A 14,077-nucleotide genomic window follows, 5' to 3' on the forward strand; every position below is an offset into this window, starting at 1 on the left:
GGGGGGGGGGAGAGATTAGAGAGCATAATGGAGAAGGAGATGGTGGTCAGAGGCTGGAATGTAAACTCCGTATGCAAAGGCTGTGTATGTTGGAATGCCACTTGCTTGGGGTTCGTAGTGGGACCAGCTGTGCCCTTTGTGTGCTATTGGTTGGTTTCTCAGAAACATCTGGGTGGGAAATGGAATGCTGAACTTGGTGGATTCCAGGGTCATCGTTTGCCTACAGTGCCCAAAAACTTTGGGCTAGCCCTGCGTGGGTCGCCATAGCAAGTACATTTGAACTTGTGGATCACAATACCGAAAAGTTTGGTAACCACTGCAGCAGACCCTCACTTGACAACCACAAGAAATACTTTTGGTTGAAAACCAACAGTGCCATTCCTGTGGCTGCCCTTCTGTTTTATCGTTATCAAGGATCCTGGTTTAGAACAAATATCCACAGCGGAATAGCAAGGGCTCCTCGTTTTATGTTAAGATTTTGTGTTTTATAGATAGAGAGATAATTTAAACTTGCCCTTAGCAGGAAAAGGCTTAGGTTTGTCGCTCCTATGTGGTTAGTCTAATGGAGTTTATTTTTTATTTTTTTTTGTAAAATCTGTCTTTCAAATAAATTACCAGGAGGAGAAGAAAAGATAAGCCTAACCAGAGATGCCCTGTATAATGCATTTTAAAAGCCTGGTTTCTCTTCAAACAGCTGCATAGTTATTAAAATTTGTTCACAGAGCCTCTATAATTAAACCATTAAAAGCGTTTTGCTATAGAAATAACTCCCTAGAAACCAGGCACTAGCAGCTGATGATTTGTTTGAAATTTGCCCTTAATTGTGTTGGTATTCTTAAACAAATAGGAGGAAATGCTATTAAGTGTGCTTTCCATTTCCTGTAAGGCTCTACAACATTTTCTCACTTTCTTTTGTTCTCATAGTGTAACTTTTCAGTGGTAAGGAAGAGTCTCCAAATCCTCAACTCCCTCCCCCCTTTTTGCAGACTTCTTATTTTATGCAAACATGTTTTTTAACATTGTACTCTACCTGCTTTTTTGCATTCCTCAGGTAGATAGCACTAATTTTTCCAGGTACCGGAACACCAGGCTGGTCATTACTGTCCGTTTTTCTCCATCAGTAATCAGGCCATGCTAAGACCTGGGTGGGGGGAACGATGACAACCATCTGCTTTTCACATAACAGAATAGTATGAGTCAGGAAAGTATTTTTTTCATTCAGTATTGAATAAGTTCCAACAGGTCTCAGAGGTGTGTTAACCTGTCTTTCAAAAGGAGTTCAAAAGGAGTCTTCTTGGCTTAACCTGTCTTTCAAAAGGAGTTGCAAGAGGTCATAAGACCATGGTCAAACATTCCAGGGTTTCTAACCTCCAAGTGGGGCCTGGAGATCTCCCGTAATTACAGTTAATTTCCAGATGACAGTTCCCCTGGATAAAAAAGCCTGCTTTGGAGGGTGGAGTCTATAACATTATACTCCCTTTAGGTCCCTCCCCTCCCCAAACTCCACCCTCCCCAATCTCCAATCCCTAAATCTCTGGGGATTTCCCAACCAGGAGTTGGCAACCCGAAAATATTTCACACGACCACTCCAGCATAGAAAGCAGTGCCTTCTATAAGTGCCATGTCAAATAGTCATTGGGGGGGGACGGGACACCATGATATGCACAAACAGCTCAAAGGCTTGGATACCACCTAGATTCCCATGGGTTTGGTGTATATAAATTTTGCCAATCCCACCTCCTGGAGGAGACCTCCAACCCCACCCCCCGCCACTATTCCTGGGCCCCTGCCATCCCATGAGAAGCAGCATTTCAGAGGGCATTTGAGGCTGGTGCAGGAGAGTCAATTGGTGAAAAGGGCTCCTTTGCTGCCACAGAAATCTAGAGAGGACCCAACCCATTATTTTAGACTGCAGGCTGTCATGTTGGTTCTTGGTTTTATCTGTGTACTAGTATTTCCAAACTCTGTAATCCTTAATAAAGTTATACTCTTGAAGTCAAGGATTAGAGGTGTATAATTCTGCTTAGAATGGCACTAATAGCCACCAGTACAGAGTTCCCTAGAGGTGGAAACAGGACATGGGGGGCAGATGAGGGGTCAAGAACAGGAAATTAAGAAACCCTTTGCTTGTAAGTTGATGGAAGATGATTGGAGATGCTAAAGCGTATGAGATATATAGCTTCAACATAAAACTTTCTAAGGTACTGAGGGTGGGGTTTTTTTTATAACTGTCATCTTCTAATGTAAGGGATGATTATTATGTTACATGAATTTGTTAAGATTTTAATGAAACGTAGAGAAGTCCACAGGATTGTAGCTATGGTGCTGTGTTGGCACTCATGATACAGACTGAAACTGTGTATTAAAATATAAACTATATTATCCCTGATGATGTTTAGCCCCAGGCCCATAGCCCCGGGGGGCCCTTGGAGCAACGGTCCCTCCCAAATTTGCCCTGCCCCCTAATCTCCCGGTCCCCCTTCCCTCCCCCAGGAGGTGGAGGGAGCCTGGGACTGCTGATCTGGAGGGAAGCGGCGAGAGCAGCTGGCTGATGCCCGGCCAGTGGAGCAAATGAATGAGCAAGAGTTGGTGGGGAAGGAGTGCATGCCTGGCTCTGGCACAGCCAGCTCCACCCCCAGCCCAAATTGCGAGAGCCATGAGCCAAATTGGAGGGGGGAGGGGGCAGCAAATGCAGTGCTTATCTGCCTGTGGCGTGGCTGGCTCACCTCCCTTTCTCACCCGCCAGCGTTGTCATCTCCCTGCTGCTGCCCCAAGTCCTCTGGAGCTAGCTGCTCACTCAGGGTTTGTTTGCTGTGTGCCTCTTTTTTTAAAACAGGGATGCTGCTGCCCCTCCCACCCCACAGTTATCTGGCTATGGTGTTGTTTAGCCCCAATCAACACACTTTGGTAACGCTTTGAAAAAATATGTCAAATGAGCTCCTTTAGAGAAAACAGCAAGAATGCCCTCCTATGTTCTCTTGCTAGTAGGACGTGGACGAACGGTGATACTACAAACTATTCTCAGCGTCTTCTACACACTGTTGGCTTTGCACCCTGATCTCCCTTTCTGATCACTCTATGTACTTCTACTCATGAAAAGAGGGATAATTTTACTAATTTCCCCTCTCTCTGTGGCTCCCACTTTGACCCCTTCCCCTTCCCGGGTTATAGAAGACTAAATTAAGAGAAGGCAGGGGGCAAATTGCCATTTATGCGTAGCAGCTGCACCTAAACCACATAAGATCGAAGCCATGGTGGTTGATAACAAGGCCTGATATTTCAAAGGCATGATGAGTGATGGTCAGGTATATTGCAGTGAAGCTTGTGCTCTTTCAAGCTTTGACTCTAAGATTTTGTAATCATGGATTTGCATAACTCCTCCCACCCATATGATTATTCATCTACTTATTATTGGAGTGCCATGCAGAGAACCCACTGGGAAATGTCATCTGTCTCATCAGGGAAGGGCTGTGGCTCAGTGGTAGAGAATTGGTATTGCATACATCAGGGAGTATATGATATGAAAGAACTCTACCAAACACCCTGGAAAGCTTCTGCCTATCAGAGTAGACAATACTGACCTTGATAGACCAAGATTCTAACTTGGCGTAAGGCAGTTTCAAGTGTTCAGGTGTATGATAGCATCTGCTGCTGCTCCAGTGTCATTGACAAATGATAGTGTTACAACGTCCTACATCAGCTTTATATACCTTAAATTATGATATGATGTATATATTCCAACACCCAAGGATTAGTATGTGAATCCTCATGGAGAAACACAGCTTGGAACTGGTGTTGCTGTAGGTTCGGTGTTTGAAATTGCATCATGTACCGCCAGGGTTATCCGTTTAAGCCCAGCCCTTTATTAAAATGTGTCATCCCCGCTTCATATCTTAGTGGATCTAATCTTCGCACTTAATATTGAGTTGAGGAGTGTTTTAATGTGTCTGTCTTGCCTTCATTTCCACTTCTTGCCATCTCAGACTTGCAAACTGCTAAATCTCAGAAACTGGTGTAATGTATTTGTTCTTGCCGTCTTCAAGTAGATCACAAGGGTGAAAATATTTCAGCTCTTGCTTCTCCCCCCCCCCAACCCTCATCATCATTGCTGTCCAGGTAAAATTGCTCAATGACTTGTTTTTGAGGTAATCAAAATCAGCTATCATATAGTCCAGTATAGGCTCACCACTTTCACCTTCTGTCCAGTATAGGCTCACTTTCATGGTTGTGACTGTAATTGGAATTTAGAGACACTCTCTTATAGAGAGGATGCTTCTTTGTCATAGGAGGATAGGTATTCTGATGTCGGAGCCCTAACTGGCACATAAAAAATAAGTAAGCTGGCTGCTATAGCCAAACGTATTTTGTTTCTGCATTAAAACAAACAAACCCCACACAGTCTTCTTTTTTCCAGGCAGGATCCACATGTAGTTGGGTGTTGCAGGTGAATGGTTACAGTAGCACAACAGTGTGTGAATCCAGTCTAATTCCTGTGTTTCAGTGAACCCAACAATTCAGCTACTCATCTTTATGACTTCTGGCATGTGACTTCCTATGCCCTGAAGAGAAGCCACCCTTTCTGATAATCAGACCATTTGTTTCTCCTCTTGCGATAACTCCCTCAACATGCTTGTATGTTGAGTAGAATGTTGAGTAGTGTTCCTCAACATTACTTCCTCAACATACACTCTCCTCAAGGACTGTTTGAACTACCATGGTCTCACTTTTCTGCCACTCAGCATTACCCTACCTCTCATGTCTACTCAATCCTAGGTCTGTCCCCCCTCCCCTTGATGTCCCATGCATTCCAAATATCCTGATTTACCAAAGATGTTTCACATTATCTGGTACTCACTCGTGGTAAATCAACTGTTCCTATTTTACGTCGGGGGGATGTTTTTGAGAATGCCCTTTTAAAACAGAACAACCTTAATGGTCAATGAGTAGGGCTGCCATTTTTTCAGATTTCAGCCTTTCCCATCCTGATATCGAGAAGCCAGATCATAGATGTGTTTTGCCTCGAGGACATATGAATGCAAATGCACACCTGATCCATAGCAAAGTTCTGTACATAATACATCCTGTCACTTCATAGACTGCAGCTGGTAAGGTTCGGTTTGAACTACTGATTAAGTTATTTAGAAGATAATTTTGTTTTCTCTTCCATAATATACATTTTTCAAAAAAAAATATGGAACTCGTTTTTTTAAATCAGTGCAGGATAGACCCTTGCAGACTAAATAAATACAGAGAATGCAAGCAGAGAAGAGCTTTTAGGAATTATGTACTAGTGTGTGTGTGTGTGGGGGGGGTAGCCACTCCAAACAGTGACCCATGGCGTGAGAATTAGGTGGTACAAACACACAGGAGCACCCTGTTTTCATTTGTGTGGAAGGTATGTTGTCTTGACCATCTGTTGTAAATTTATAAGACTCCCGAGCAGAGGTTCCTTTGTTCCATAAGCATGCCACTGATGCTAAATTAACAACAACCAATTAACCACAACAGCTAATAGCAACAATCGTAAACATGAAAGAGCAGGGTTTTCTTACAGTAAAGCATGGAAGTACTTGGGATTATCTGGATTTTCTTTTTCTTTTAAATTATATTTTGTTTCCATCCTATTAAAACTAAGTTGTTTTAATGGCACAAACCTTAAGATGGGAAGATAAAACATTAGTGTGTAGCTTGAGTTCTCAGAAATATTTCAGGAAATGCTGAACAAGGTTCTTGTATATTAAATTTTCTATCAGTAGCTTCTATCCATGAATAAGTGGGTCAGTTTGCATATTCATGTACATGCATGCATTTGTATGTCTGGGGAATTTTGGTACCTTGGAGTATCCATTTACCAACTGCACTATGTCAGCAAACATTCAACCCAGGGAAGCAAATTTGGTCCCTGGGGTCAATGAGAGTAAAGCAGCCGGCTTCTGCATGGCTTACATTTTCATACAGGGGGACTCCATGGCAGCCCTTTCTGTTGCCCATCTTACTTCCTAAACAAACCTGCACTTCTAATAACACAGGACATCTCATGGAAGACTGCAGTGCTAAAGAAAAGGTAGTGTAAAATGATTTCTGCGAGAAGTTGTGTAAAGAGTTCATGCTATGTTAACACTCTGAACTTCGTTTGATACAATGCTGCAGCTATGAATAGGCCATGCAGTAAAACAGCCCTTCAGATCTGCTCATGTAATACAGCCTCACTGTCTAAACTGTTGAGTTGTGTGTACGTAGGAGATAATAGAAATAACATTGCTGGGACGGGTTTTTGGAATTTGGATGCCCCAGAGGTTTCTAGCTACCCGTATGGCACCATGAAACTATAACTCGTTTAACTAAATTAAGATTGCTTTATTTGTGGTGTGGTTGCCACTTCAGTGCCACTAGCCCACTGTTGTCTCCACTGCCACATTGGTAATGTAGAGGTGTTCTGATCACAGGGGTAGTGCAACCCTCATGGGTTCATCTCTTCCTAGGGTTCTTCCTCTATCAGGGCAGCTGATGTTGGCATGGAAAATGGCTCATGTGATCAGGGTTACCCTAGTACATTACTTATGTAGTAGGGGATCCAGACAACAGGAAGTAGTTCTGCAGTTGAAACTACACTATGAACATGTGAATTGGGCCATAGTGTTATCTGAATGACTGGGGCTGAACCAACCTCTAGCCTTTGGATTATTTGGCCTTTGGATGAAATCCTTTTGATATTATATTGCCTCCCCCCCCCAAGTGATGCACCCACTGTAAAGTTAATACAAATCCAACCCTGTTGGTCTTCCTGAAATGCAAGACATGCAGCCCATCTGGGAATGGGAAGAATGAAGTAATCTTTGAATGGGTTAAGACTGGGCTTGGCACCTCTTCTTTCCTTAACTCTCTGCACTCAGATATTGACCAGTGGAATAAGGTAATCGAACAGCTGGGAACACCTTGCCCGGAATTCATGAAGAAACTCCAGCCCACAGTGCGGAACTACGTGGAAAACCGACCTAAATACGCCGGCCTAACTTTCCCCAAACTCTTCCCAGACTCTCTCTTTCCAGCCGATTCAGAACACAACAAACTCAAAGGTAAGAGCAAAGAGGCTATGCTTCGACAGCAGAGTGTGAGACTGGGGCTAGGTAACCAGGTCTTGGGTACCATAGATTCTCAATGTCAGAAGAGCCGTCCTAAATTAACAAGAGAGGAAAAGTGTACTGGGGGAAAAGCTCCCTTCTGCTTTCTATCCTGCCTTAAAATATGCTCAGACTAGCCCAGCCTCACCAGAGCTTGGAAGCTAAGCAGAGTCGGTACTTAGATGGGAGACCACCAAGAGATACAAGGGTGGCTGTGCAGACGAAGGCCAATGACAAACTACCTCTGCTCTTCGCTTGGCTTGAAAGTCTCATGAGATGCAACTTCAACCATGCGTCAGTTGCAATTTGACAGCACATTTTACCTTAGTGCTTGAGAAACTCAAAGGAGTTTTAAGGATCATGTATGAAAAGGCTACAGAGTGGTTCTTTCGAGGTGGAACCAGGTCTTCAGTAGAACAGCTAGGTTCGAGTCCAGTAGCACCTTAGAAACCAACAAGATTTGTGGGGTTAGAGCTTTCAAGAATTAACGCTTCCTTTGTCAGATAGCTGAAGAAGAAGAAGAAGAAGAAGAGATTAGATTTATACCCCACCCTTCACTATCTGAAGGAGTCCCAGAGCGGCTTACAATCTCCTTTCCCTTCCCCTCCCCACAACAGACATCCTATGAGGTAGGTGGGGCTGAGAGAGCTCTTTTGAAAACTGCTCTTGAGAGAACAGCTCTGAGAAAACTGGTAACTGACCCAAGGTCACACCAGCTGCATGTGAGGGAGTGGAGAATCAAACCTGGTTCTCCCAGATTAAAGTTCTGCTGGACTCAAATCTAGCTATTCCACAAGAATCTACCACTCCGTCATTTTTTGTCTGGTGAATATTTGATACTTGATTAGTAAATACTATCAGCAGAAAACACTCATGTCAGTGTCTTCCCTGAAGTAATGTGGCCACCTTTGGTTTCATGAAAATACCTAATGAAACATACAAAAGAACACGAGAAGAGCCCTGCTGAGCCAGACAAGTGGGTCCATCTAGTCCAGCATCTTGTTTCACACCGTGGCCAACCAGTTGCCCTGGAAAGCCAACAGACTGGATACAGAGGCTAAGGTCTTCCCCTGAAGTTGCTCCTAGCACTGAGTTTTGGAGGTTTACGGCCTCTGACTATGGACATTCTGGTCCCCTGCCACACCATTGCCTTTCATATGCAGGAGTCCCCTAGCATGCCTCCTCCCCTGGAACAGCCAGTTTACACACGGACAGCTGCATCTGCAAGAGGGCCGTTCATGCTCAGGTTGTGCGTAGGAGAGACACTGGATCAGGCTCCCGGGGTTGTATTCTTGCTTGAAACAAAGATATTTCAGAGCAACTACACTCTCATCAAATGCATATATATATGCATGCATATATATATATATGAATAAATAAACCTTGCTAGAAAGCATTAAATTGTGCATGCCACTAGTAAAAATGGCGTTGGATTCATTATGTGCCAGCAGGGAAGCAATATGCCACACCGAACACGAACACCCAAGGTTTGATACTGGCAGCTAAGGGCTCACATGGTGCTCACTGAGATGTTGCCACTGTGCGAAATCACAGGAAAGCAAGACATTTTTAAGCATAAATGGAACCCATGATTAACGTCAACTCAATGGTGTCTTTCCATAGAACAAAAAGATAAATGTGTGATTAATATAGAAAAGGCTTCCGGTTGCAGCTCCGCAGCCTTCTACCCACTCGCGGCGTTGTATCAGTTTCGCACACATGGATTCCCAAGGTTGCTTGCCGCAGCAATGCATAATGTTTTTTAATCTGCTGTAATTTGCATGTCATTACCCAGAATGCCTTTCCCATCATACGGCAAGGCTGTTTGCCTGCACTCTGGGGAGTGATTGAAGGTCTGGCCAAATGGCTTTAGATACATTGAGCTCTTCCTATAATCCCCCCACATACACACGCACACTGCTCCACCCCCCATGATGAAACAGAATAATGGACTAGAAATGGATTTGAGGCAGATGCAGAGAGAAAGATAATTAAGGTGGTCTTTCGCTTACTGGATCCTGGATGAAAGCTATATGTTCTGGGGGGAGTTTCTTGCATACATACAAACGTGTATGTCATCAGATTCCGACTTGCTGTTCTAGTTCCTAAAAATACCCTTTCTTAACAACATGGTTGCAAACCCAATAAGAATGTTTCTGACATCCTGAAAACCGGGATTGCATCCCTCTGTGACAGAAAGTTATGTTTTGCCACTTAGTCTTCACCCACCGAAACTCTTACAGACCACCCCCTACCTCGGCTAAGCTCACTTCTTCAGCTACAGAAATCATACCTACACAAAGCATCATCAATTTGAGGCACAAATAAATAGCAAAAGCTGGGGGTGGGGAGAACCTTGAGGTTAACTCTTGGCACTTTAACACATATATCCTGGGAGTGGCTTTCTTGGATTAAATGCATTCAACTAAATGGCCTGGAGCTCACCCAAAGCTTCTGCCAGAATATGCCTGTTAGTTTTTACGGTGCCACAAGACATTCTTTCATTTTGCTGTAACAGATGGACTACCCCACCCCATGAATAACTGGCAAAGCCACTTGCTCTTCAGTTGCTCATAGGTAAACAAATAAAATAAAAGCAATTGCAAAAGCATAAGAACATAAGAAGAGCCCTGTTGGATCAGACCAGTGGTCCATCTAGTCCAGCATCCTGTCTCAAACAGTGGCCAACCAGTCCTCTGGAGGGCCAACAACAGGGCACAGAGGCTGAGGCCTTCCCCTGATCTTGCCTTTTGGCTCTGGGATTCAGAGGATTAGTGCCTCTAAATGTGGAGGTTCCCCTCAGACATCGTGGTTAGCAGCCACTGGTAGACTTATCCTCCATGAATCTATCTAATCCCCTTTTAAAGTTGTTTATGCCTGTGGCCATCACTACATCCTCTGGCAGTGAATTCTACATTTTAATCACTCTCAGTGTAAAGAAGCATTTTCCAAGCAAAACTTGGAACAGTTATAGCAGGAGAACTGTTTTGTTTAATTTAGTGAATGTTCTCTCTGTCTCTGTGTTGACATAAACTATCCCCACATCATATTGATATCAAAATAAGGATTTAAAGATCACTTGCATTGTCCATATAAGTTGGATCTAATTCAGTATATAGTCTAGGATTGAACTCTGGCCACCCTCCTTTTCATTTTGGGGGCACACTAGAGAGACCTCTCTGTCCCCATTCCCTTTGGCTAATCTTTTGTACCCCTGAAAACAAACATCTGCAAGGGGCCATGGAGTAGCTTGACAGAAGTTTCACTATCAACAGGGCTATTTTTGGGCAGGAACGCACAGGAACGGAGTTCTGGCTGGCTCCCAAGTTGGCCACGCCCAGCAGGAACTCATTAGCATAATAGGCCACACCCAACAGCAGAAACTCATTAAGATTGGCTACATTAGGGGTGTGTGGCCTAACATGCAAAGGAGTTCCTGCTACAAAAAAGCCCTGGGTTTTGACAACAAACAAGGGAGTGTGGCCTAATGTGCTAATGAGCTGTGCTTTCAGGGGTGTGGCCCAATATGCTAATGAGTTCCTGTTGTTGGATGTGGCCTATTATGCTAATGAGTTCCTGCTGGGCTTTTTCTACAAAAAGAGCCCTTCTTTTGCATTGAATCTACATAGCAGGAGAGGGCCAGATCTTGCTTGGAAGTTATGCTTTCTCCTTGATGGTCTTTCTGCCTAATTGCAAACAAGGAAGAAAAGGGCACATTGGCTGTGGTTTCTGTGATCTTAGGAAAATGCACTTTGTGTGTGCTCAGACACATTTGGATCTTCAGCGTGACTTTCCATATTCCTGGGCTGAGCCCTGGTGACCCCTGGCTTTCTTTGCTAGCAAACCTCTCCCTTTGATATGTGTGTGTGTGAGCCCATAGTTTGCTGCTGAACCTGGGAGCTGTAGGGAATATGATGCTTAAATTAGCTTTTTTATTACAATGGTGTAATTGATATGTAAATTTCTGCTTCAAGGTGCATGGGGGGGAGTGGGTGTATGGGGGGGGAGTGGCTTTGCCCGGTCTTTCAACAAATGGTTATGCGTTGAGTTAGAGATTATTAGGTTGTGCATGAAACCAGTAGGTGGTATTTATATTATAGTCTGATCTGGAAGAAATACATATGAGTATATATACTCTACTTAGGGGTGTGCAAATATGCCCCTTTGCTTTTTATTGCCTCATATGGTCATTTTGCTAAGGAGCTGCGGTGGCTCAAGTGGTTAAGACGCTAAACTGCAGGCTGTGGAAGGTCAGTAGTTCAGCAGTTCGAGACCCGGGTGCAGCAAGACGGAGTGAGCTCCCGTCTCTAGTTCCAGCTCCTGCCAACCTAGCAGTTCGAAAGCAAGAAATTGCAAGTAGATAAATAGGGACCACTTCGGTGGGAAGGTAACAGCGTTCCGTGCCCCTTGGTGTTTAGTTATGCTGGCCACATGACCACGGAAACGTCTTCGGACAGCGCTGGCTCTTCGGCTTTGAAACGGAGATGAGCACCGCAACCCTAGAGTCGGATTCGACTGGCTTTCGAGCAAGGGAACCTTTACCTTTACCTTTATGGTCATTCTGCAAATTCTCATTCCTCCCATTTCCAGTTGCTGAGTTTCCTGTTCCTTTCATGACATGTATATGTTTGATACCATTTATTTGCAGCTGACATAAAAATAACTTTGGAAAAGGTGTTAATTTTAATGAGGAAAATTGGGCATGAGAAAGCAGAAAATGGCACAGAGGCATAAACACGAACAAGACTAAGTGATATTGAAACGGGGATCATCACGTTGCAGGGATGGACAGGATCCATAGCATTCCTGTCCCTCTTGCCTTGGGAATACAGGGCAACTGCTCCGAATATTCCCCCCCCACACTAGTGTTCCTGTTTTATTTGGAAAACATGCTATGAATGAAGAATGAATAGAGTTTTTCATATCTCAAATGAGAATCATTTATGTCAGCAATTAAGAATAAACACTAGTCATACGGATATTTAAAATAACAACAACATGATATTTCGGTGGCGCCAATTGTTTGATAGTGAAAACAATAGAACTGGATGCACACCTGCATTTGGTGCATCTGTTAGTTTCCACTGGCAGTTGCAGGAAACTTGATTTTGCATCAGAAGAATGCTGTTTTCCTCCGTGTCAGTCATCCGAGTGAGCTTCCAGCGAGGATTAATCAAGCTCCTTCTGCCAGAATGGCTCAAGCGCAGGTCTCTATTGGCCAGATTCCATTCTCTATTTGCGACTCCCCCAGGTTTGCTGGTTCTCCAGGGCTATGAATAGCAAAGGACATGCAGGCACTCTTGCATCTGTTGCCATTCAGATTCTGAATGGCTTTTATAGGGAAGCAGATAGTTTACTGCAAACAGAGTGGATTTTGGCTAGGGGTACCACGATAATCCACCGTTGGATTTCTAACGCTGATATTATTGTACTGGGAAGAAGGGTCCTGTTATTGCCCCCACAATAGGGATTGATCTGAATTACTTTTTTATCCATATAGACAATCTAAAGATGAGCCATGTTAACACCTTAGAAACAGGTATGTTAGAAGCAACATAGAAATTAATGTTTAAATCTTTAAATGGGAAAATGATCAGGGAGACATTTCTTCCCATTGCAGATTATGTTTGGATTCTGTCTCATTTTATTTGAGAAGTCCATAGCATTCTCTGTTTTGCTTTTTGGCTCTAGCAAATACCTGCCTGTGAGATGCCATTTTAGAATCCTGTAGAAAACTCATAAATATGCTAATTGGACTAGGATTTCTGCTAATCCTGAACAGTCAAGAAGTTGGGTGTTTCAAAAGGAATGGAAATGTTTCCAGTCATATAAGGGAATTACTTTTCTCTTTGTTTGTACTACAGGCTTGTGATGTTTTTAAGGATTCAGAGCCATTATATTCAAATTCATTATTGAGCACATCAGGGCTAGGAGTCAGTATGGTGGTTCCCATAGACAGGGAAAGTGATAGCCCCATGTTCCCAGGTAGTTTTAAAACAAGATGGTTCCAAGTAAGGCAGTGGCAGGTAAAAATAATAGTGCCTCTTTGTTTGATCAAGAGTATATGCTTCTAAGGAAAAAAGGCATGAGTCTGGGGAGTCTGAAGTGGGCAGCAGGTAGGGAAAATGCTGAAAATTACCCTCCTTCCATTCAGAAAAATCCAGCCAGATTTTTCACTCAATCTCACCCAGTTCTCTCTACTACAGTCCCCATCCTACATGGCTTTTGGACTTTCGCGTCCCTGATTCTCAGCATAACCTTTTTGCGTGGTCAGAGGGGACCCTGTCTTTTTCACCAGCAGGGAAGCTGGTTGGATCCAGCCCACTGTGTCCATGTTCAGGTGCACATGTGCAGATTCCAGGAAAGGGCCTGCAAACCAACTCTTCCCTTTATGCACATTGGCTTGTTCCTTCGTTTGTCATATGTATAAGGCTCTGGGCAGGGATGTATTGTGATATGTCAAGGGAGAGAGAAGGTAAGGCAAAGCCATAGAGGGATTCATAGGTACGATTAAGAAATTTGGGCTGAATCCAGGAGTGGACAGGACACCAGCGTATGGATTTAAGGAGCATGTCAGATGGTCAGAATGATCCAGCAAATGATCTCGACTTCTGAATGTGGGAGTTTGAGGAAAGGGAAGTTTAGAAGGAAGGGGAGTTTGAACTGTGGTGTCAAAACACCAAAGAGGAAGAAGTTACAGTAGGCAAGACCTGGCAGAACAGGAGTGTGAAGCAAAGCTGATGCTGACTGTATGTAGAGGAAGGGCTGTATTCTATGTTGTAAAAGGGAAAGCAACATGACCTGGTTGGGTATTCTAATTATGGAAAGCAAGAGAGGAAGAAGATATATTTTTACAAAATTCTAGCTATGGCTTTGTGCTTGTTCTACAGGGTGCATTGTGACATTGCCACTGGACATGAAAAGTGTATGAAGAGCAGGAGGCTGGTGGAGGGTGT

The 14,077-nt window shown here is 43.7% G+C and overlaps 1 protein-coding gene across 2 annotated transcripts in view; it reads left to right on the forward strand.

The window, feature by feature from the left end:
- LOC107114224 (mitogen-activated protein kinase 10) overlaps positions 1-14,077 on the forward strand; it is a 99,368-nt gene that overhangs the window by 40,368 nt on the left and 44,923 nt on the right. For both annotated transcript variants that reach the window (XM_015415664.1, XM_015415665.1), the window contains exon 6: positions 6,894-7,076. In XM_015415664.1, the coding sequence (XP_015271150.1) occupies positions 6,894-7,076 (183 nt within the window). The remainder of the gene's footprint in view (positions 1-6,893; positions 7,077-14,077) is intronic.

The sequence above is a fragment of the Gekko japonicus genome, unplaced genomic scaffold (assembly GCF_001447785.1).
Source record: "Gekko japonicus isolate JY-2015 unplaced genomic scaffold, Gekko_japonicus_V1.1 scaffold3639, whole genome shotgun sequence".
Classification (NCBI taxonomy): Eukaryota; Metazoa; Chordata; class Lepidosauria; order Squamata; family Gekkonidae; genus Gekko; species Gekko japonicus.